The sequence below is a fragment of the Gambusia affinis genome, linkage group LG05 (assembly GCF_019740435.1).
Source record: "Gambusia affinis linkage group LG05, SWU_Gaff_1.0, whole genome shotgun sequence".
Classification (NCBI taxonomy): domain Eukaryota; kingdom Metazoa; phylum Chordata; class Actinopteri; order Cyprinodontiformes; family Poeciliidae; genus Gambusia; species Gambusia affinis.
The window spans coordinates 17,372,066-17,396,349 of NC_057872.1; the positions used below are offsets into that span (position 1 = coordinate 17,372,066).

Consider the following 24,284-nt stretch of genomic DNA (forward strand, 5'->3'; position numbering starts at 1 on the left):
TAATTCATTTGAGCTGAATTAACAGAATCAACTAAAATGCAACTAAAACCCACAAAAATGAGTGATACATATGCAATCTATATTTTCAGTTACAGGTGTAAACAGACATGTTTCCCTATAAAGGAAAATCGAATGAAAAGAAAATATAAAGTACAAATTAATATCTTTGCACACAATTCAAAAAGAACCTTTGGCTTAAAAATCATAAACAGCATCAACGACACTATTACTACTGGGAACAACAAAAGATCTTTTTTAAAACATATTTCCATGCAACAAAGGCAACTGTGATGAACAACAGCACAGGACCAGTTCACTAATGATACACAGGGTCAGCTGAATCTATTCCAGCACAACATGCACACACAAAGTAACGACGGAGCTCCTTTCTGGTTTTCCTATTTCTGACTCATCTGAACAGTTGCCACTCTGGTATGTGCGCATGTTTGATCACATGTGACTGAAAGGTCCCTTCTCACATTTCAACAATTTTTGGTTTCAACCTCTCTTACATTCTAATATGAACAACCTTAATGCTGTACAGTCTGCGTTCCTCATTGAATAAGTCATTAAATACACAATAGAAACAATATTTAAGCTGATCACTCTAAAAATTAATGTTATTTACAGGTGATCAAGAAATATATCCTCCCTCTCACCCCCCCTCCCCAATGGTGACATCAAGTATCTGTGACTAGAAGCTGAATGCAGGAATGTGCATCAGAGGAGATTGGCATCACTGGAGCCACATGTTGTCGTCATCAGGGTGTTACTTTTGCAGAGTTTTTGCTAAACTGAGAGATTGCCCTGCAGCTGACTACATCTGAATTAAGTACATAAGGTGACTGCATTGAAAAAACATGACTGCATTGAGGAAACAAGGCACAATTGAAAAGATATAAAACGTGTCATGAACTGAGGGGAGAAGAAAACAACAGCATTAACTTCCCCCCTTTTTTAAATCCTTGTATGTTTGAAAATAGCACACTGAAGATCGAAATCGCTTCAAAAAAATGATATATAGTCATGTAGAGCCACTTTGTTTCATAAAAAGTTTTTGTTTTTTTGTTAAAAAGATGATTTCATCTTATTAAACAACACAATGACAGAATACACTGCATTAGTTTTTGGAAGCAGAACGCTCTTACTTAAAGACTGCTGAGCATTTCTCACCTTTGCTTTTACTCTGAAGCTATAACTCATGGATTGTCAATGCAAACACACACTACAGTGCTATTGAAAAGCAAACTTTATGCTTCTCAAAATGCACCATTTTTTTTTCCCCTCTGTGGCTGACATCAGTGTACTTTAAAAATCTCCTCTTTGACGCAGGATTCAGGCACAATCACCTCAAATTATTTCTTCACTAAAAAAACAAGCCCATTTAGAAATGAATATGACGCAACTAGGCATGGGCCAGTTACCAGCACTCATGTGTACCAAGGTTTTAAACATGAGTGGAACAGAATTGTTTTCACATGAGACGAGAGTAGAATAGCAAAATGCCACCGACAGTTTACTTGTTGCTCCCCATTACAGGTCAGCTGGAGACTTTAAAAAAAAAATGGTGCAACACTTTACAAATTCAGTTGCATGTTTGGAAAGCATCTGACTGTGCCATCTACCTGACTAATTATGTAGCTTCAGTTTACAATATCACAGTTAAGTAGTAAAATAAATATTTTCACATCATTTTAACTGTAACAACCAATATTCTGTAATTTTAGCAGCAGAAGCAATAACCATTGGTGTTCTGTGTCAAATAAAGGGAATTACATCACATCACTAATTTGTTTAGTAGATTTTTACATTGTTTGACTGTATTGTAGATTTTTACATCATGGCCCACGCCTAGAGACAACAGCTAATAGTCATGGCTTCTCTTTTGAAAATAGCAACCAAGTTTATGATCTTTGGCATGACATGAGAGTGTGTATGGCGTGTAAAGGTGTGTATATACATTTGCATGGGTGTTTTAAAAGGTTTGGGGAGACACAGCTGTTTTGATCTTCCTGTACTCCGCATGTCCAGTAAGTTATTTGACTCATGATAACAGAATAAAATATACAGAACACAATGAAGGATATGATGGTCTTTAGCGTAGCTTTTGCATACAGGCTTTCCTCCAAGGTCCAAAGTCCTCAAACCGGAGTGACTGAAGGTGGGGCACCGCTCCTCATAAGATGGGCTGCGCACTCGTATTTTCCCATCTTGTCACGTTTACTTCTCCGGTGAGACTTGAACTCGGTCAAGTCCCTGAAACCGCCTGTTGTTTTTTTTTTCAAACATAAATGCTCCAGCGATGCTCTGAGGAGGAAATATTTCCCCTCCTAAACAAAAACACCAACCAACTCAAACCAAGTCTGTTCACGTCCCTCCACAGTTCAACCATTTTAGAAAACAATTCCTTTTAATCATTAGCAGTTCTGTTTTTCTCCTCAAACGAATAAAAAAAAAAAAAGGAAAGAGAATTGCATCTGTTTTCTGCCCTGTTGTGATGTCGGTGAAGGGCTCCTCCCTGCTTCACAGTTGGGTCAGAAAATGCAGCAGTGCCTCTCTGTGGTGGGTGGGTGAGTCCAGTGGGTTTCTAGGAGACTGCAGGTCACAGATTGGCAGAAGATGTGGTAACAGCAATAAGGAAGCAATTTTTTTTTTTTTTTTGTTGAGAGACAGGTGATGTATTTTAATTATTTTGGCTTGTAGTCGTGTCGTTTCATGGGAGTGCTGTGTGTAGTGTTGTGTGTATTAAAGCATATGATTTTGGGAGTGTGTTGTGTGGATTTGGAGAGGGAGTGAGAGTCTATTTTTGGTGGAGTATTTCATTGGCGTGTGTGGCTTCAGGCCCTGCGCTCCACTGGCTGCTGCAGGAACACTTCGCTCCCGGCTGACACAATGGGCAGTCTGTTGTCCATGTGGTAGCTGATTAGGTGGCTGACGCTTCCAAACCGGTGGTCTTTTGTGCGCACCTAATGGGGGGAAAACATCATGTGTTACCATCAACACCACTATGTCCAACTAAACTGTAATGCTTCTTCAACTCCACCAACTTACCACTCCCTCTGGGTCGACAAGAAGCAGGTGCTTGGACTGACCCCCCTGCTGTCCCGTAAGGACGTACTGCCCGGGAGTGGTCCCGGATTCCCGCACAAGGAAGTCTCCATCTCGGGTCAACAGTCTCTCCGCCTCTTTTCGACTCAGGCTACCGTGGAACCAGATTTCGTTCTGCAACTGTTGCACCAGCGACGGCGGTACCACCACTGATGTTGGGCCAACGTGTCCAGACACTCCCAAGGCATCGTCGAGCGGTTCTTGAAAATGACAAATGAAAACACATTGAAACATTATAGCCTGGTTTAGAGAACATGATCCAAGATAAACACAATGGAAGGTACACAAATGGGTAGATAGAATAAACAGATTGAGGGTTTGTTGGACAGTCAAACTGGGAACAGTTGAAGGATAGATGAACAACAAAAGAATGGATGAACTGAGAAATGAACAGATGGATGAAAAATAAATGGATAAAAGTTTAAATGTACGTATAACTGGATGGAGGATCAACCTGATGGATAAACAGGAGAATGATCGGAAAATTGATTAGTTAATGGTTGGACAGGCAAACCAATGTGTAACTATTAACAACATTGAAATGAAATGACTCCACTTAAATTTTGAACGATTCACCTGCAGTGGTCTGAACGCCCAACCTAATAACTTCCTTCTGGTTTGCATCTGGAGGAGAAATCTGCACTAGAGTTAACATCAGGCCTAAAGTATCCAACCTGACCCGGGCCGAGCTCATAGGCATTGTGTCCAACTTTAATTAACTTTAATTAGAGGCCTGAGGCTGAATTAAACCCAACATATTTTAATTAAGCTTTTGCTGCTTTTGTTTTTATTGCACCATTTGGTGCATTGCTACTTTTCCCATTTTTAGCCTATGTTTAACATCTTCAAGCTCCATTTTGTCGCTTGTTGCAACTGCAGGATGAATCAAGTGCAAATCTTCCGGGAAGTAATGATAGGAGCAGAGCAGGGCGGAGCTGCGTAACGCATTTAGTTGTACAGTGTGCTGAGACTGTTTCAGTCCTACTTCTGCACTTTACCTTCTTTCCTCAACAAGGTAAACTGCTTCCTCCTCTACTAAAACTATAAATTGATTAACACAACATGGTATTCTTGATTAGGCTTCTCTGTCCTGAATGTTCTGGCACACTGGAAAATGGAATTATGAGTACCATTTCAGTGGACAGACAGACTGTCAAATGATCAAGTTTGAATACTGTTTGGTGGATTGAAGGATCAACAGCTACAATCTTTAGCTGTAGAAATAATTCATGGAAATAAAATTGGTTATCTTTCATACTTGTTCATATTTTGTACAACAAAAAAATACTCCAAACGCATGCAAATCATTAAAAATATACATTTCTATATCTTCCAAACTGCATCATAATTCTGCAGACAATGCAAATATAATGTGGAAAACTCTGTGAAGCTCACCAATGTTTTAAAAAATGCAAATTTAATCCCATATTTTTCCTCATGGCTTCTCTTTGCAGAAGCTTCTGTTTTTAGTATTTAATCTGCTGGAATGACAGCATTTTTCCACTGTTAATATGCAATCTTTATTTTCTGCACCCAGCAATAACCAGTTATTTTTCTGTTTTGATTACAACCCACACATCCCATTTACAACAATTCATATCAGTGTTTCCTAATTTCACAACAAATTGCTTTATTGTGGCACCTCTGTACTTCACAAAACTGTGATCAAGTTTGAGCACAATTTGAGCTCAGAAAGTTAAGAAGTGACATTTTAAACTAAACTAAGCTATCGAGAGACACTCACTCATGTCAAAAACGTCTCTGTGAGCATTTCCATTAGCTGCTACAGAAGATCTGGGTTTTTCCACATTCACGTATGATGGGTCATCAAACAGCTCCCGGCCTCCTTCTTTGGCACCCACTAAAAAAAAAATAACAAAAAAATTATAAAAAGTTGTACAAAGACATTTTCTACTTTCAAGCAAAAGAACACGAAGAAAATAAGACAGAATTTTTCTTTTATTAGGGCTAAAATATACGTCTTCAATTTAAACACAGTTAAAAAAAAAAAAACACTTTTTCTTTTTGAATTTCCAAAAAATAACAGGCACAAAGAGGCAAAGATGCAGCTCACCTGGTAGAGGAGGCACAGGCTGTTTGTGAATGTCGCTCTGACCTGGCTGCCCGTAGGGCTGCAAACAAAAAACAATCAGAAGACCAAAAATAATGTAGATATTCTAGGATTACTAAAAAGGATTACAAAGGTAAAAAATTATATGAAGCAGATCTATTCCTTCTGGGTTACAGGGATATTTGCCACAGCTTCCAAAACTACAATTTGAAAATGCACTAAAATACAAGTAAATAACCAGAATATTTTCACCAGGCCAGTGGTGAATTTAGGCATAAGCAGATCTTCTTCCCTCTCTAATCCATTCATTCTCACCAGTGTTGCTCCTGGACGGGTCCTCATGTCAATCAGTCCACCAGGGGGAGGCTGCTTATCAGGAAAGTTATTATAGTAAGGAACCTCAGTAGAAGGAGGAGGAGGAGGAGGGACAGCCTCGTCATCTTCTTCCTCCCATGCAGAGCCGTCAAATGGAGCCATTCTGACAAAGACAATAATGTTTAGAAAATGAAATACAGAAAAAAGAGAAAGAAAGAAAAAAAAAAAAAGCAGTGGCTGAGAAATTACAAATAAAAAGCTGCAGCTTATTTGCGAGCTGTACCTGTCATGAGGTGTGACCAGTTTGGGGGGGTTCTTCAGGTACTGCTTGAAACGTAGCTCAAAGGCCTGGCCGATGGTGCTGATGACTTCCTGTGCCAAGCCCTCGGAGCACTCCAGGATGTGACATGCTGCAGTCGAGGAGGTACACATAAAAGATAAGAAGTCTGCAAAAACATGTCCTTGAAATAAATGCAGCCCTCAGACAGGCAACACCATTCAAACAGAGGCAGGGCAAGAAAGAGAGCAACAGAGAAGAGGGGAGGAGGAATAATAAGAAGAGAGAAGAAAGGGAGAAGAACAAATAATAATAAAAAAAGAATAGAAGAGCAAAGAGTCAGGAAAGAAAAAGTACAACAAAAAAGGAGGAAAACAGATGAAAGCAAGGAAGGAAAAGAGCAAAGAAGAGAGAGAAACTAGAAGAAAAAGGAGAGAAGACAGAATGAGAATGCAAAAAAGCAATGTATGCATTTACAAAGTACCTTTTCAGCAATAATTTGAAGTACTTTACAGAGAAAACATATAAAAAATCGGCAATAAAGTTCAATAAACTTATACCAACAGCAAGAAAAAATCTGAAATGTGTTAAATTCTATAAATAAAGTAAAAGTAATTGGGTTGGAGACAAAACAAGTATAACAAAAAAAGCAGACCAAATGAAGATTTAAATACAATAAAATAGCTTGAACAGTGAAACAGTTAATTCTAAGATACCTTTTAAAAGTATTAAAATAGTCAACTATTCTCAAAGTGTCTGGGGGAAAGATAATCTCTTCCCTTGTCATAAGAGTCTTATGTATGAACAGTAGATTTAATCTAGGTGGAACATACACTCAATTTCAATAAACCACAATATACATTCATATGAGGAGTGAAAGTACCTTTTAAAAAAACAAAAACCTTTAAGCAGGTACTTAAAACACATACTTTTAATTAAGCCTACATTTCTGTGTTAAAAATGTTTTTTTTATTGATCTTTTAATCTAAAGTATTGTGTTTTTATTAATTTAAAGAAAAAAAAAAGACTTGAAAACATCAGTCTGATTGTGATGAATCTACATAATGTGTTCCACTAAGTAAATTAAATGAACTTTTCAATAATATGCTAATTTAATTTATATTATTGCACATGGTAATCATATTTAGAAGATATGGGTTGTTTAATCAAGTGAAAGCCTAAAAAAGAAATAAATCCTAAAGCAAACAAGAAGCCTGCAGAGGTATTTAGATCCATGAGTAATTTGCTCCTCCTTCCTGATGCTGTTCTGAACTCCTCTGCATTCATTACTGATGTGGCAGAAGAACAGATTACTGTCAGAACCTAGTCAAATGTTTCTAACCTCCTTTTATTCCTTAAGCAAAAAAAAAAAAAAAATAAATAAATAAATAAATAATAATAATAATAATAATAAAAACATCTGTTATCTTTTTCTGCATCTTATTTTCAATAACAAGAATCTCAGTTTTGTTCTTTCAGTTCAACAACTTAAATTTATATTATCTAGTCCAGTGGTTCTCGGTCCTTTTCTAACAGGTAGTAATAAATATGTATTTTTATAACCCAAATGTTATCAGTAGTAACTGAATCACAGGAACATTGGATCCATTTGACATAACAAGATGCAGGAACAACTGGGGATAAAGAGAAATAGAACTGCATATCATCTACTTACTGATAAACGCTCATAAGTTACTTTATCACGTTGCCCGGGGAACACAGAGTACCAAGAAAAAGGACAGGGCTATGTTTAGACCTACGTAGGAGCCCACAAGTAATAGGTAATAAATGCAACAAAAGAGCCACTGTTCAGTTAGCAATGAGCTAAATCATTTTAATATTGAAACCCAAAAGGTCAAAGTGGTTTTGAATCCTGTTCTGTAAGATTTTATGGTGAACAGAAACAGAAGCAGCACTAAAATGTAAACTCAATCAGCTTGGGTCTGGATGGATGGCTATGTTTGGGACACAAAGCCAAATATTTAATATAAGCTAACATATTCAGCATTTTTTGATGCCCTACATAGTATGCTTATTTGATGTGTTGTGTATCCTTTCTTCCTGTGCCGTGTGTATTTAATGTCTCAGCTGTGGTAGGCGGCGTTTTAAATACAAACCCTAATAAAGCAGATAAGCTTTTTCATGCACCTAATGGGATTCATTTATATTTCAATGGAAATGTTAGGCAAAAAGAATGGCTGTATAATCAGAGTGCGCAATTTCAGGCTCCATTTCCGTGTGTTGTACAATTCAACACAGAAATCAGGTGACTCATATAAAATTCCCCACAAAGGAGTTAAAGCTGTGGTTTCGGACAGAGGCAGCTGCTGTTTTTGCTCACCTCTCTGGTTGACTGGATCTTTGGCCACATATGCTACGTACTCAGCTGTATCCTGTGGGAACGAGACAGGGGAAACACAGTTAGAGGAGGGAGGGAAAGGGAAAAATCAATAGCAGGAAAAAGTGAAGGGCAGATTTAAGATCGGAAGACTGAGATAAAGACAACCAGACGGGTAAAGCAGCAGCTGTAGTCTCTAAGTTGCAACAAGGGTTAAAATTGTAAAGAAAGCTGAAAAGGAGAAGACAGGAAGTGATGTGGTCAGAGACTCTGAGCTAATAAGGCAACAATGAGGTAAGTGGAATTCATAGGAATAGACAATGACTTAAGATAGGAAGGAAGCACATGCAGGCTGAAGCCAGAGTGAGGTTTGAGCTTAAAGAGATAGAGAGAGAGCTGGGCGACTCACTGGGTCTCCTCCAGAAGCAAAGGAGATGGACTGCATGTGATGGTTGGCGATAATCTGTGGAGAAAAACAGGGGAAGGACAGGGGACCAAGAAAAAAAAAAGAACACATGGGTGAGGTGAAGTATGCGGGGAGTGAAATGAAAGCATCTGGATGGGACACAAAGGAGTCATTACTGAGAAAAGGCCTTTTTCCTCCACTGAACACCATCATCTGCAGCAGACACTTCTAAGATGGGAAGGAGCACTTTTGTAAACAGTCTGCAACAACCATCCAAGATGAATCAATATTAACATTAAAACGTATTAATGCTCCTCAGCCTGTATCTGTTCCTATGCCTGGAAGGATACATGTGCAGAACAACATGCTTCGTTGTCCTGTATCCTGATATACATGACTGTATGCCATCTCCCAGCAGATTGACCACTTTGTGTCTATTAACACATTAGAGGTCTTAGAGGAGCATCACATCCTGTCCAGTGGCAAGAATAAAGTCAGGAGGAATCAGTTCAGTGGATGAGGCTCACAAAGTGGAGTAAATAATGTATCTGCATTAATGGCCCAGAAAATCCCACAGCTGATCAAAACGGGGAATTGAATTGTAAACCCTTAAGATTTGTGTTTATTATACAAGGAAGGTGGGGTGTGTATTGCAAGGAAGAATCTTATAAAAAATTATTTCCATAAATAACTACAAGACCGCTGTCAGAGATGGCAAATACTGAATGGACACTAAAACAGGATTAGAATTTTTTCTTGTGGTTTATTACTCTTTTTTTTAAAAAGTATCCATGTTTGAATGCTCAATTCTTTTGCTTTCTTTCCCATAGAAAGCACTCCGGGTTTATGAATCTGTGTTTTTTCCTGTCGTCTTCCTGTCCTTTCAACCACAGGTTAGCTGCGACAAAGGGATGCTAACACTTAAACTGAGTCTGCAGGAAGTTTCTTCTATTCATACTGTGGTTGTTCCCCTGAACTCCAACACATGCTCGCTCTGTAGAAACAATTGCTGCAAAAAAGACTTCACCCAACTGGCTGGGTTTACTACTTACATACCATTTATAAATGTTCAACAATTACTATTGTTTAATGTACTGAATTTTGATTCTACTGAAATGAACTGATTTAAAAGTCTGATCTGCCAATTCTAATTTTGGCCAATACCAATTTTTTTTTGTCTGAAATTTAGCTAAAAATAGTAAGAAAGTGGCTGAGATGGCAACAGTGGGGTTACTGTCAGTAAATGCAAACATGAAGACCTGATCTGGTGAGCTGATCTATCAGTCAATAAAGTTGGTCATAAAAAAACAACTTATAGATAAGGAGTAGAGGGGTCTCTCTGAACTAGCTGAAACCGGTTTCTCCAAGAACAGCATGATCCACCTCACCTTGTTTCCAGCTTAGAGTAGAGAGATAAACTTATTCACTTATTCATGAGTTAACTATTTGCAAAACTCTGACAAGCTGCTTGCAGTACCCGCTTGGCTGCAGTTCTTGTTAAACAATGCATCACTCTTGTGGCCTTTATGGAGTGAAACTAAGAGATGAAGTCAGCTGAAACAACACAGAAAATGTGCCAAAACTAACACCGAAGGACCAACCTTTCTAAATATTTCTAAAAACACTTTCAGCCTGACCTGCTTGCAGTCAGAGGCCAGTAGATTGAGGCTGCTGGTCGAGATAGTGAGGCTGATTGTCATGCCTGCGAACTGCAAGTTGCTTTTCCCCAGAATGGACGTCAGAGAGCGAGAAGAAGGCTGCAAAAGAGAGGCATACATGGTTATGAGTTGTAAACGAAACACTTCGAACACACCAGAAACAACTAGTGTTTATTTTTTTATTCTCCCACTTCTATAAGGCATAATAATATCTACAAGGTGCTTCTTTCGTAAAGTCCAGTACTTGGCTGAATGTGTGAACACGCATGCATGTGTGGGAGTGACAAAACAGCTGCAATTGTTAATCTGCTCTCCATGGCCAACTGTGACCAGCAGAGAAGCCTCGGCCAAGACTGTCACAGAAACCTCTACAGTAACAATGCGTCAGTCCAATCTTCTTGTTCTAATGTCTTTCATTCATGACTTTCTCCAAGAGTGTAGAATATGTGATAAGAAAAGCACCATCAGGACTGAATGAGCATGCCATACCACATTAACCTCAGTCCTGCCAAATAAGAGAGCCTAGACCAGTATAATCTATTCTAGTATAAGTACTACCACTGTATTTTGTCTGGGGTGCTTCCCTGCCAGACATTCCTTGGTCAAACCCTGCAATGGCAGCAGGCAGCTGGATTTAGCCACCTGTTTTATGGATGTTTTCAGTTTCATTTGTGCACAGACACTCAAAATCTTTAAACAGCAGACTGGTGGCTGTGTCTGCTAATCTAAAGTACTTTAAGAACATCATTGGCTCCGCATAAGTGTCTCTCGTGGCAGGGGGGGGGAAGCAGGAGAGAGACTAAACAGCAATATCGAGTTTACAGTCAGCTCAAATGAATATCTGTGCATTTCTGTCTCCTTCTACCAGCATACAGTTTAGACAATAGGATTCACATTTTTGGGATAAAAGTACAGATAATGTTTGGATAAATGGGATTCTTTAATTCCATCATTGAGGAATTATTAATACAGAAATTACTTTTTCAAATTTTGTCCATTGTGTCGCAATTTATGTGCTACAACAAAACATAATGGTTAACAATTGTGAACGGGATGATAAATGATACACAAGTTCCAGCAGTTTTCTTTTAATATAAAATAAGCTTTGAACTGGGTTTTGATGCATTTGTATCTGAGTGGACTTGGAGGAACATCTTGACCAGATTTCTACAGCAGAGGCCAAATTTCTGCCCATGCAAAAATAATTCAAGCTCAATCAGATTGGATGCAGAATGTCTGAGTATATTCTAAGGCTTGGACAGTGAATAGACCATTCCATTATATTTCTGGTTCTCTGTTTAGAGTCATGTTCCTGATGGAAGGTGATCGACTGCCCCAAATAAAAGTCTTTTGCAACCTCTAACAGGATTTCAATTTAGATCACTAAACTGATCCATGGCACCTTCTTCCACACGTTTGCTGTGTCCCTATGCAGATTAATATGAGTCTGTGAGACAGAACCTGGCCGAACAGCAAACTGACCACAGGGTGGACAGTCAAGCTAAACAGAGATTTCATCCAGAAAACCCTTCCTCCGGCTGTCCACTTAAGCTGTATAAATAAATAATGTTCTGAGTATGGGTGTGGTCGAGTGTAAGCTGTATGTACCTTTCTCCTGCGGGATCCTTTGGCTCCAGGTACCGCATCACAAACCACAGCTATAGCCTCTCTGACAGGGTAATAAACACAAACACAAAGATTTATATGTATATATATATATATATATATATATATATATATACACACACAAGTCAGGCAAGTTACTTTCTCTTTACTGAATTCATGTTTAGGCAGATTGAAAAGAAATCTGGCAGAGGGCAGGAGAATTTATCTTCGCTGTCAACTGTGCTGCTCTTTACCAGTGAGACAAATATCACTCCGGAAACCACAAGGAAACCAACAGTATTCCAGAGTGTTCTAATTTAAGGCTTCAGGGAACAGCAGGGGTGCATATATACACACACACACACACACACGCACACACACACACACACCACTGCGTGCACAGAAACACACACTGACAGAGAGTAAAAAAAAAACAAGTAAGCAAAGCAGGACAGAAAGAGAAGTGGTAGAAAAAGACTTGGGAGGTGAGCAGAGCATGTCAGCGTACGAACCCAATATGTCTAACCACTGCCACTTTTCTGACATTCTCACCCTCTCACAATGTCAAAACAAGAGAAGGAAAAGACAGCTGACACACATGAGCTATGCACATTCTCACCTGGTGACCTGAGTTCTGGTGCTGAAGTCAAGAGCTCTCATTGACTGTAGCACCTCCACACAGCCCATGTACTGTTTAGGAAACAGGAAGGCAACAAGTTAACAAGAAACATTTCCTTTGTTGCTGTAACATGAAACACACAGGAAGCAAACTAAAGAAAATTCTGAACACATGGCAGCCTGGCCAGAGAAACCTTTACAGTTGTGCTCATAAGTTTACATACCCTGGGAAAAGTCAAAGTCTTTTTAAAAACAAAATATGAATGATACAAAGACTCTCTTTCATCCACCGTTAGCTGTTGGATGAAGCAGTTTAGTATGCAACAATTGTATCTGCTCTTTTGAATTTCAGAGTTCCGACACTTTTCATGTAAATATTCTAGACTTTGCAGATCTCAGGGATTTTATGATCCTCTTAAAATGTAAATTACATAAATGCACAGCAAATTTAGGACCAATATTTCTGCAACAGCCAGGCTTTAAATATTGAAGCTGCAAAATCCAGAAACTGAAAGAAAGGAGGGACAGAAAGAAGGATGGAAGAATAGATAACAGAAGAAGAAGGACACAAACAAGGTAGGGTTGACGGGATCAAGAAAGGATACACAAGGAACGCAGGGCAAAAGGGAGGAAGAAACAAAGGAACAATGGACACAAGGAAGGAAATAAGTTACGGAAAAAAAAATATTTACACAAGACTGAGAATAAAGTTTGGAAAATCAGTTGAAAATATTTTTATTATTCATACCAGGAAAATAATATAATAAAAATAACATTTTTCAAAAAAAGTGCAGCACAACTGTATAATATATAGACAACAGAAACTACACAGCAGACCCTGATCACAAATTCAGAGCCTGGAAGTTTTGTTTTGATTACATATCTTACAAGCTGAAACACATCGCTTAAATAGCTCCTGAAGGCAACAATCCTCACCTCTGGTATTGCTTGTGATTAGTGTGTGTGTAAAAAAGGCAGTAAGTCTTTGGGCTCCTTTATGTTTCATGTAAATTTAGTTTCATCTATATTCTTTGAAAAATGCTTTAACAAAAACTAAAAGTTTAACATGGTATGTAAACTTATGAGCAAAACTATATTGCGGTGTAATGAGATCTCGCGGCATGAGATCTCACAACACTAAAAACACAATACTTCAAAGTGAAGACTATGCATTAAAGTACTATTTACTGACTGTGTCAGTATTAGACATTGTTCAGTTAACTTTAAGCTTTCAAAAGAACTAAGATTTTCTGTCATACCAATTGTTGACAATGGTAACCAACCCATGCCTAGTGAAAGCTGTAAGCTTAACACCCTGTCTTTGTGTTTATTTTTATGTTTTTTAACATCCTTGTTCTCTTCAAAGCGCTTATGATTTGTGAACTTTTACTTATATAAATAAAAATCAATAAATAATGGTTCTTATCCCTAAAATACTGTTAATCTCTCAGATTGTTCTCTGACTGACTGCATGTTTTCACATCTTATGTATCCAAAGAGAGTGATAATACAAGAGTGCTAGCTTACCCGTACTGTATAGCAAACGCCACTGGTGCTGACCACATTGTCTGAATGCAGCCAGCCACGGATGGGCTTGTTGACAAAGGAGCCATGGCGTGTCCATTCATCTCCTCCCAGCTGACCTCCTTCCACCCGTGCCCTTCTGGAGGCCCCTGCAAGCCGGTTCATGTCCTGCAGAGGAGGTCGGGGAGGGGGACAGGGAGCAGTTAGGAGGGCAACGTGTTGATGAAGAGGAGGAGAGGAACTGGAATTGCTCCTGTCATCTCCAGAGGACTCAACAGGCGCCTGAGGCGGCGACCTGCTAGCAACCCTGGGTCCTGGGAGAAGGGTAGCGGAGACACCCAGACGAAGGGATCTCATACTGGGGAAGAAGGAGCAGAGAGTGGTAGGGCTGTTTTCAGCCTGTCTGGGAGATGTGGGGGGCAAGATGGGAGTGAGCGACGAGGAGGAGAGAGAAGACGGTAAACCAGGGGAGGGGGTAAGTGGGGTGACTGGGCTGGAAGGCGGAAACGATGATGGGTTGGAGTTTGTTTCATCGGTTGAGCTCAACGACTCACTCCGAATGTGGGTGTACTTGGCTTTCTGCACAAGCTCCATAATTATGCAGGGCGAGATTTTAAGTCCACACTGTCTGCAGCGATTTAAAGTCTTTTTGACTCACAATTCAAAGTTTCCCTTTGAAAGGAGATACAACCATCTGTCCTTCTTGCTCACTGCAAGAGCTCTACATCCATCTGTCTGGTTGTTTGTCCTCCACTTGTTACCAAGCAGCCGAAAATAAACTGCAATAAAATTGGCTTTATCCACAATGAATGCAAGATGGGAGACGGTGCGTTGGAGAAGCTGGGCCTCCACCATAAAGTTGGAATACAGATGAAAATAGTTTATTAGTGCACAAGTACAGCTCATGTTGTCCTCAGTTCTTTTGTAAAGTTTTTGTTTGTCCAGTTCCCCTGAATAGATGAAGACGAGCCTTTAGCTCTCCACAGAGGCTTCCTTTTGGTGTTTGCACCCAATGTAAAACGACATCCGTGAGTGCCTCATCCCGACGTAATCGGCAAAGAGTAAGTGTTATTCAGATATCACCAGCACCATGAAGAATCAACACAAGTGATTGTCTCTCTAAGCGCCCCTCTTGTTTGTCTTAGGGGTGCACACTTGCTAATGATCTGTCTACATGTGTGGGGCAGTACATATCTTCATGTGTGTGTTGGTGTGCACGTGTGAAGCAGTTCCTTTTGCCGAATCTACCTTGCTTGATGTAGGCCTATAAAAATTCTATTAGCGGCCAACATGGGGTTTCTAAAAGACGCTGTGCACACCAACTAAACAGCACCAACACATGCATAATATACAACTTCAACTGGTCGATAACATAGCAAACACCTGCAGAGCTGCTAAAGAAAAGAGAGAGGAGGCTTACTGATGTACGACTACTGCCAAACTCTTTGTACAGTCTTCTGAACACTTGTTTCAAAAGCAATGTGAATCCGTCACTGGCTGCCTTTTTCACTCCCTCTCCCTCTTCCTCCAAATGCTTTCATGTCCTCTCTGAATGGCCTTTGCTCTATCCCTCCCTGCTTCCCCTTCTTCTTCTTCGTCTTCTCTCCTCTTCCAAATCACTTCTGGTGAAGCCTCCTTCCCTTTCTCAGAGCCCTTTCCTCCCTTCTCTCTGTCTCCTTTTTTATCTTGGAAGTCCTCTCTCTTCCTCCACACAATGTACTCTGCCAACCTCTGCCTCTCCAATGCCTCTGCCTTCTCGCGAGCCACCACGTCCTCTCGCCTCTTCCAGATGATCTCTCGCTCCCCCTCACCCCCTCCCCCGATTGCTCGCCCGTTCTCCAGGCTGCCTAGTTTAACAGTTCGTTATTTGAATATATTAAAGTTGAACTGTGCTTTTTTTTTTGCCTTTCTACGCAAGGATTGTGGATAGCTAGAGACTAAACATGGTGGCTTTAGAAAAACTGACAGATGAAAAGTTTGTAATTAAGACTGGGCTGGCAGAGTTGAGCCCATTCCTGAATTAGGTTACTGATATGGCTAAAACAACAGATCCGGCCTTGGTTCAAGTTTGCTCCCTATAACTGGCCACCCAGGTAAGGATGCATTTTTTTGTTTTCTGAAGCACCATTTGATAGCGGTACGTTGAAACTGAGATCCTGCCAGTGTCTGGTACACTAACACACACTGCAGTAGCACGGCGGTGATGTAACACTGCAGAATGTAGGTCACAGGATGATGGTGCCTACCAGGGAGCTTGTAGTGATGATGATGAGACCTGACAGGTCTGGTTTAGACTTCCTCACTTAGGGTTCCCTGAATGGAGGCTCACTGATGTTTAACATGAACCCATTGCACTTTGCACCAACTTGCTTTAGCACTTCCTAGTTCAAACAGCAAGCCCAGATTACCTGAGAGAAGAGTGTTGATGCAGACATTTTTAATATGCGCAAACCCAGATTTTTATTCATTCCCTATCTAAGGCAAAGCTTCCAGTGCACAAACACTCTTAAACATCTCATGTTCTGCATAGTCCAACCTAGAAAAGACAGTCTGTTTGCATTAACAGTCTCCTTAAACTCCAAATCCCTCCAATAATTCAGTCTGAAAACAGTTCAAGCTCAGAAGGAGGCAGTGCTACACCAACAGTCCCACCTCATGAGGCACTATTCATCCATGCCTATTTAAGATGACCTGTTTATCCAAACAATATGCACCAAAGTTTTTAATTTGGCACCAAAGTTTTAATAATTGCAAGCAAGCGGCTTATTTTATGCCTTCCTTCCACACTGACATTTAAATGATCTACTAGGCCTGAAGTGACACTACTCAAGATTATAGTGGGCGCTGGATTCATGGCAAAGGAACAGTCGCCTACACAAGTCTAGCACCTCAGAGGGATTGTCTAGCAACTCTAGCTAGCCATCCATCTGGTGTTGGCCAAAAAGCACCACGGAGGATCCAGTCATACTAAAGCACTGCCAGTTAGAAAGGCTGGGATGAGCTCCAGAAAGCTGTAAAGAATTATGGCTGGACAAACATACACAGGCAAATATTATCCAGAACAACTGAAACTCCAGAAAAAAGATTAGCACTTTAAAAAGGCAAGAGATCCAGTATGCATGGATAAGCAAGTAGTACAGAGGAAACTACAAGTATTCCTTAACAAAGGCGTAGCGGACCTGGTATATTATTTTAGTGCACTGAACACAGTGTAGGTCAGGTGACAAAGATGATGACCCTCAAAATGGACAGAAATCCTGAGTCACCAACACACCATGAAGCACAGCCTTGAGGCCAAGCAGCTGTACTCACCGATATGTACAAGAGAAATCAGAAGGATAATTCATTTATCCAGTAATGCCTGACAGCAGCACATCAAGCTTGACTGATAAACTGGACAACCCTACAGAAAGGGTAAGAGGGTATAGATGACCTGAAACAACCCTGACTCAAAGACTAGAGAATAAAGAAAATCCAGTTAAAAAGAAACAAGATGCAACTATAACTAGTTATCTATAAAATGCGTACAAATACCAAATGGAACAGCACCAGTTTAAAAAAGACAAGGACAAAAAGAAAAGATTTTTACATCATGTTCTGTCTGCAGCTGCCGCCCGTTGCGATGGCAACAGACATTAGGAGAAATGCCTGCAGAGGATTTATGCCAAGAAGTCCCAACAACAGCAGAAATCTTCAAAGAGATAACTGCTTCGGCAAGCAATTATCTACTAGCTGTTGCATCAAAGACTCTACATTAGAGCTTTTTTTCATCCAATGGCAGGAAAAAAAGAACTACAGACTCTTAGATCAATACAGTTCAGGAAATGATCAAAGTTTGACCAACATCACACCAGCCATAAAACCCAATCAATGTTGACATCTCCACTGACTGAATGCACCGACTCCAGTTGGAGTGATAAACTTAACAATATTGCAAGAACAGCAACAAAATTCAGATTAACAGTATGCTGTAAAGAACAACATCTTTATGCTAGAATTTAGAAGACAACCAATGTTAAAAAAAGTTGCATAAAAAACACCTGAATATTCGCTGCAGCAGTTAAAGATGATTGTATAACATAACTCCTGCTGCTGAGCAGATCTTATTCTGATAGAAAAATTTGAAAAGTAATAAAATTTCTCTGTATAAATTAAGTCTAACAAATCTGCCTTTTTTTAAAAGAAATGGCAAAACATTAGTAGTTCATTTTTTGGTTTATAAAGCATGCAGTTTATAAGTAACAGCCATTTATCTAAAGCCAAGATCCATATTAATCTGAAAGTCACATTAATGTTTAAACATCCCCGAACTGTCCGAACATCCGTCCTCTTCCTCTGTCTGGCTCTCCTTCCCTCCACTCCCTGACATAGAAAAAAAAAATAAACGTGCTTCTCCTCTGATCCACTCTTCTGCTTGATCAATTCACAAAGTCATTGCCGGTAGCTTTTCTCCTTCTATCCTCTCCTCCTCCGCGTTCTCTTCTTTTTCTTGCCCCCTCCTCCGTCTCTTTCCGTCTTTCAGCAGATGGTGAAACAGCAATGCTGCCAGGATGGACAATGGCACTCCTTCATTGTGCTCCCCTTCTGTCTCTCATACCCACTTCCCTTCCACCTCTGTCTGTTGGAGGGACGAACACGCTGTCTGCCCTCCCTTCCTCTCCTCCCGGTCTGGGTGGGTGATGCTGCCTCCCATTTTCTCTCTTACCGTCTCTCTCCTCTTCCTCGCTCTCTCTCCCTCTCAGACACACATGCGTGTGCCGCTGTATGTGCCCTCCCCAGCTTCTTTTCTCCCATGCTACCTCCTTCCTGTTTCCTCCCCCATCTCCTCTCTGCAGCCAGAGTCATTTAGCAGAGTACATGTGCATGCACAGCGAGATGCTGCGCTCCTGCACGTTAATGCACACACTCCAGGGAGAGATGGGGATGTGGAAGAAGGAAGGAATAGAAGAGAGGATGGATGTGTGTGTTAGACTGGGCTTTATGATGTTTGTTGGTCACAACTCCTCCCTTTTTCATGTTTGGTAACCTGAGAAACAGTTAGAGATTGAAAAGAAGTGCAGCCCCTCCATTCACATGGTGGACAGTGACAGAAGGTCACACTACTTAACCTTGATGAAAGCAGACAGAAGGGAAGAAACTCTACAGTAGATGTGAGATCATCAGAACTGCCTTTAAGGTGATCTAACACCTTTTCCACTCAATTCAGAAAGAAACTGAAATCTTTCAGGTGGGGGATAGAATTAAAAAATATATAAAAGAACTAAAACCATGTAGTTGCAAGAGCGTGCACTTCCCCTTGCATTTGTGGATATGCTCAAAATTAACAACCACATTCAAACTGATGTTTAATAATAGACAGTACTCGACTGCTATCAATTACTCTGAAAAACCAACATAAATTTTAGCTGATCTAGTATAAGCCAGGTTCCACTGAGAGCATCCAACATCCTTTTCTGAAAGGTATCAGTCAGGAGAAAGGAAATGATTTTCTAAAGCATTAAAGCCCTGACGTACTTCATCCTAAGTACGTCCTAAAATCAGCTCTCATTTATGTAGATATATTCCGTCAGTGCTCTGTGAAAAAGTGTCTGATTGGTCAGAAGTTACTTGCCATGTTTTACGTGGAAATGCACTCAGACAGCAATGCTGATATTTCTCTTCAGCTAGTCTGCTTCCACTATCCGGTTTTTGTACCTGCAGGAGACATGAATACTTTTTGTAACGCTGAACTAACGCAGTGAGGAGTTATGTACATTTGTATGATTCTTCACTAAATAATTACTATGTCACTAAGACTGGAAGATGGTTAACTCGTGAAAGGAAAAGGAACATGTAATGTCGTTGTTCAAGGAGAAGGCTATCTGCAGGAAAGTGTGGTGTGTAGCTCTGTGGCAATTTGTAACTAGAACAGAGGATGCAGGGAGGAAAAGAGGGATGTGGGAACTCCCGGGGGTACAGGAATGAAGTGAGAGAGATGTCCCTCAGGTGGTCTGTGCCATTGTATGAAAGGTTTGTGCAAATACGAATGGTCAGTCACCACTTGACTATATGTTGACTGTTTGGCTTGGAGTGAAGTGTGTTGGGATCTTTGGATGCACAACTGAACAAAGTGAGAGCAGTCATCATGTAGTGGAGAAAACATCGATATTACCCAGAAGTGAATATCACTCCACAACAGATTAAGAGGAAACTGGTTAGGGAGGCTGCAATGAGGTCTACAGGAACCTCATTGCAGTAGTTGCTAACCATAGCAACTACTATGGTTATGTTGTAGACTCCCCAGCAATCCTTATTTTTTTAAATTTCACAGCGATGGTATAAGGCGGCAAGAAAGAAGCAGTCTTAAAAACAAACATCTAACCTCGACAAAAATAAATTTTAAATTGCATTGATGTAGCAATGCAAAAATAAATAAATGTGTTTTAGGGTTTGAAAAGAAAAAAAGTTATTATTCCCACAAGTATATTTGGTACCAAATCAGCCATGAACATCACTGAAAGAACATGATGTTCAAAGTGAAGCATGGTGCTGGCTGCAACAATAAAATTGTTGCATCTTCTAACAAACAATGGCTAAATTAGGTGCTGCACACCGAAGGAAGGGACACTCAACCCAAATCTGACCTAAAACTTTGGATTGAAACATTAACTTCATAAAATTTGGACAGTAGAACTGAAAATTCATCTGTCAGCAAGAACAACTGCTGATTTCTTTTTCATATCCTCTACACATAATACATAACATGAGTACAGCTACAGGGGAAAGTACAGAAAGACAAGATATCGAAGAGATTGGCCCCAATATTCAAGCATATCTGATAAGACGTCAGTGCTGCAGAAAAGCAGAAAGCTGCCGCAGATGCTCAGCAGAGTGGATAGTACAGAAAGACTTCCTGCAACACACAAGAATCGAGCAACTACATATGTTCAGAATTACGTCCATTACGACACGTTGATACGACTGGTAGAGGTGAATGGTGAGACAGTTAGCCTGTGAGACATAAGAAACAGTGGCAAAAGAACCCTCTTCAGTTCCTCAGAAATGCAGCATTTAAAAAAAAATTTTTTTAAAAAGATATTCTGACTGGGTTTTGAATTTCTTAAACAGTTTGGATTCTCAGCTGTAGTTCATAAAGAGTAGACCCCCTTATTTTAAGACTTAGGACAAAAGCAAAAGCGGAACTAGTTTAGCTCTTTGACTACATGTTGATAAAACGGTTCCCTTCCATGTAAAAATACAGGAAAACCTCAAAGTTGGTTAAATACACCACAGTGCCTCACAAAAGTGTCATTAAAACTTAAGACTTTAATGCACAAGACATTGTAAAGTGAGTGAATACTGATGTGTTTCACTTTTATTAAGTCAAATCTGAAAAATGTGATGTGAATTTGTATTTTACCGTTATATCAGTGTAACCAGTCTCTTTCAGAAATCACTTATGTAAACCAAGTGGAATTTAATGTTAATATAAATCCAGCTGATCTGTTAAGGACTCAAGGTCTCAGAGGTTTGTTAGAGAACATCAGTGAACAGAAAACATCATGAAGACTAAACCTAAAACTGGAATGAGTGTGACAACTGCAAACTAGAGATGTTCCACAGATCAACATTAAATCAAGGATGCACACATATGAAAATGTGTGTTATTATTAATGTGTGATATTAATAGAGCAGTTATGGCCAATCACATATATTCATATGATGTTGCAGCCAAATAAATCCCTGCATTTCATTCACACAGCCTCAGTCACTGATTTATCTCCTCCGCTGTATTTGCCTCTGATAGATGTGTTTTGTAAAATGTGGCTCAATTCTAATTCTTAACTTTGTGCCTTTTGGCGCTTTACTTAAATGTATACTACACTGATGGCCTGTGTTCTTTTCCTCTAAATCACCAACAAAATACTGCTGGAAAAAAAACAGACTGTCTTTATTAAGGTAGGATTTATTGCTTGGCTATTATAGACTGCATCAGTTTGACGTAGCTGAGACTAATAAACTGACCAGTGAGTACAATTTGTGCAATCCCACGATAAATTTTTATAAGCCGGGCTCCATGAGTTTATGCTGGCTTTAGTTTTATGCTTCAGGCAAAAATAAAGGACAACTCATACTGAAACACCCTTTAAGACTGTGTAACTACCGTAGTACATTTCTAAATACATTTAAAAGATGTGCAGTAAATATGCCCTCCAGGTTTATCAATATTTAGCTGTTTTTAAGTAATCTACTGAATTTTGCTGTTTCATCCTAAAAAGTTATTGATATTCTAAAGCCAGAAAACCTAAAAATCTTCAAAACTTCTCTCATTTGGCTTTCTTTTGGTTTTACAAAGCAGATATCCAATGCTAAAATCCACTTATTTGACACTTTTTGAATAATGCTGACTAAACCCATTGACTAGCTCATTGACTGCAGGGTTGGGTACAGTGATGTAATGGCAATTTTTTTGATAGTACTGAGGTGTACACAACAGGTAATTTTGTGAATTCTCACATTAACCTCAGCAAATAATCAACTATTGTGGCATATCCTGTTTACCATTAGCTGGTTGTATAATTTGAATATCTTACCACATATTCCATTTGCCAACACAAGCTGCCTGTGTGTCTGCAACACTAAAAACACATCAGCAGATGAAGACGCAGACATTAAGCACAGAACCCCAGCTGCATCATGCTCCAATGATGCCCTTGCAGCTACTCATTCCCCAGCATGCTTTTTATTCATGGGACTATGAATACTAATAAAAAATATGGGAAGCGACTAACCTCCTGCTCGCGCCTCTGTAATCAGCGTTTTCACTAGAAATTACTCAAAAACAGGAAAATGACCCAAAGTTGCGAACTTAGGGAGAAGTATGATTAAACTCGCCCTGTTCCAAAGGCTGAGCCTCACTTGTTTTTATGCATGTTTTGGGTTTGCTGTAAAGAAAATCATGAGACTGCCTTGATACCACTGGCGCAGACACAAATAGAGCAATAACTGAGGTGGGGAGAAAGTAATGAAAGTCAGGACAACCAAGGAGAAACAGTGACAAAAGAAAGGCAAAAATCCACACAACATGTTAAAACACACATTGTGGAATGAAAGGAATTACCTGCAAAGAAGCCAGGAGTGAAATATTTCTGTTTCAGCTTGCCTGGCGCAAGAGAACAATGGCTTGATTTGATTTGTATAGAGACCGAATGACTCTTTAAACACAGCATTAAATCGGTATTTATTGAGTAAAACAATAAAAATAAACTAAGCAAAGTGGCCTGGATTTCATACACACTTTGCATCAGCTGCCTGAAGACTAACTCAACCCTTTTAATACACCAGGGCAAAAAATAACTGCAGATGAGCTGATAAGTTTTGACAGTCGCTTGGCTGTTCTCATAGACTTTTATCATCGGAGGCACAGTTAGCCGCTAGAACTCATTAAAAACAAAATATTGTCGTCCAGAGAAGAGAAAGAACAGACAGAATTTGTGTTGCTGAGAAAAGACATGACTGCATGCAAAACCAGCTGAAAAAAGGCAATTACATTAGCAAAAAATCAAGCTGAGACATTAGATTAGCAAGACATTCAACAGGACGTCTCTCTGCTTGTTTCACAGCTCACTACACACACAGCAAACATGTGAGATGGCTATTTTTGGTTGACCCACCCCCTCCCACAATCACCCCCCTAGCCACAATCCCTCATCTCTATCTCCTTCCATCCTTCCCTTCCTGCTACACTAAACCTCACTTCATTTACTCTACAACTTCCAGTTATAACTTCCCGGTTGTGGCAATAGTTTGTTTGACCATTTAATTTAAATTGACTAGATATCAAGCACTTTCATATTTAATCATGAGGAGGTCAAAAGTTATAATATTCTGTCTGCATCGTCTTGTTTTATTTAAACACGCTTTGATTAAATAGTTGTATGTCAAACATAACATTTACCAACTTTAAACTTTTTTCCAACCTAAAAAGTAAAAACAAAAATGCATCAGGTTTTTAGCTTCTTTTTCATCAGGAAATGAGGTTTAACTAGATTATATAAATGTTGTTACTGAAACTAGTTTAAACACCAACCCACAAATCAATGCCACTTACCACCTGAATAAGAATATGTGTATGGAACCCCAGACATTGTAGCATTTATTGATCTTCATCTATTCAGTTATCCTTGATATGTTCAGTGGTATTTTTCCAACCTTGTGTGATCTCATTCCCTGCTGAACACAAGACCAATAAGTGAGTTAAATTATTCAGAGTGGTGATAAATTGCTAGAAAACCAATGCTATTGTTAAAAATTTGTACAACATTAGTTAAGAGAAATTACCGTTTTCCTCACATCTCTCTTGTTGCTACTCTACCTGGAATACC

The 24,284-nt window shown here is 39.6% G+C and overlaps 1 protein-coding gene across 3 annotated transcripts in view; it reads right to left on the bottom strand.

Moving 5' to 3' along the window:
• Positions 1-58: 58 nt before the first annotated feature.
• The window catches only part of shc1 (SHC (Src homology 2 domain containing) transforming protein 1), a 28,743-nt gene continuing 4,517 nt past the window's right edge, over positions 59-24,284 (bottom strand). The window contains exons 2-14 of one of the 3 annotated variants that reach the window (XM_044116751.1): positions 19,532-19,614; positions 13,924-14,088; positions 12,398-12,468; positions 11,782-11,842; positions 10,153-10,272; positions 8,519-8,572; positions 8,113-8,164; positions 5,778-5,904; positions 5,495-5,657; positions 5,183-5,240; positions 4,853-4,969; positions 3,052-3,308; positions 59-2,966 (exon numbers count right to left, since the gene is read on the bottom strand). In XM_044116751.1, coding sequence (XP_043972686.1) covers positions 2,838-2,966; positions 3,052-3,308; positions 4,853-4,969; positions 5,183-5,240; positions 5,495-5,657; positions 5,778-5,904; positions 8,113-8,164; positions 8,519-8,572; positions 10,153-10,272; positions 11,782-11,842; positions 12,398-12,468; positions 13,924-14,088; positions 19,532-19,534 — 1,377 coding nt within the window. In that variant the 5' untranslated portion in view covers positions 19,535-19,614 and the 3' untranslated portion in view covers positions 59-2,837. Of the gene's footprint in view, positions 2,967-3,051; positions 3,309-4,852; positions 4,970-5,182; positions 5,241-5,494; positions 5,658-5,777; positions 5,905-8,112; positions 8,165-8,518; positions 8,573-10,152; positions 10,273-11,781; positions 11,843-12,397; positions 12,469-13,923; positions 18,753-19,531; positions 19,615-24,284 lie in introns of those variants that run through there. The other 2 variants (XM_044116752.1, XM_044116750.1) reach the window with 2 other exon arrangements.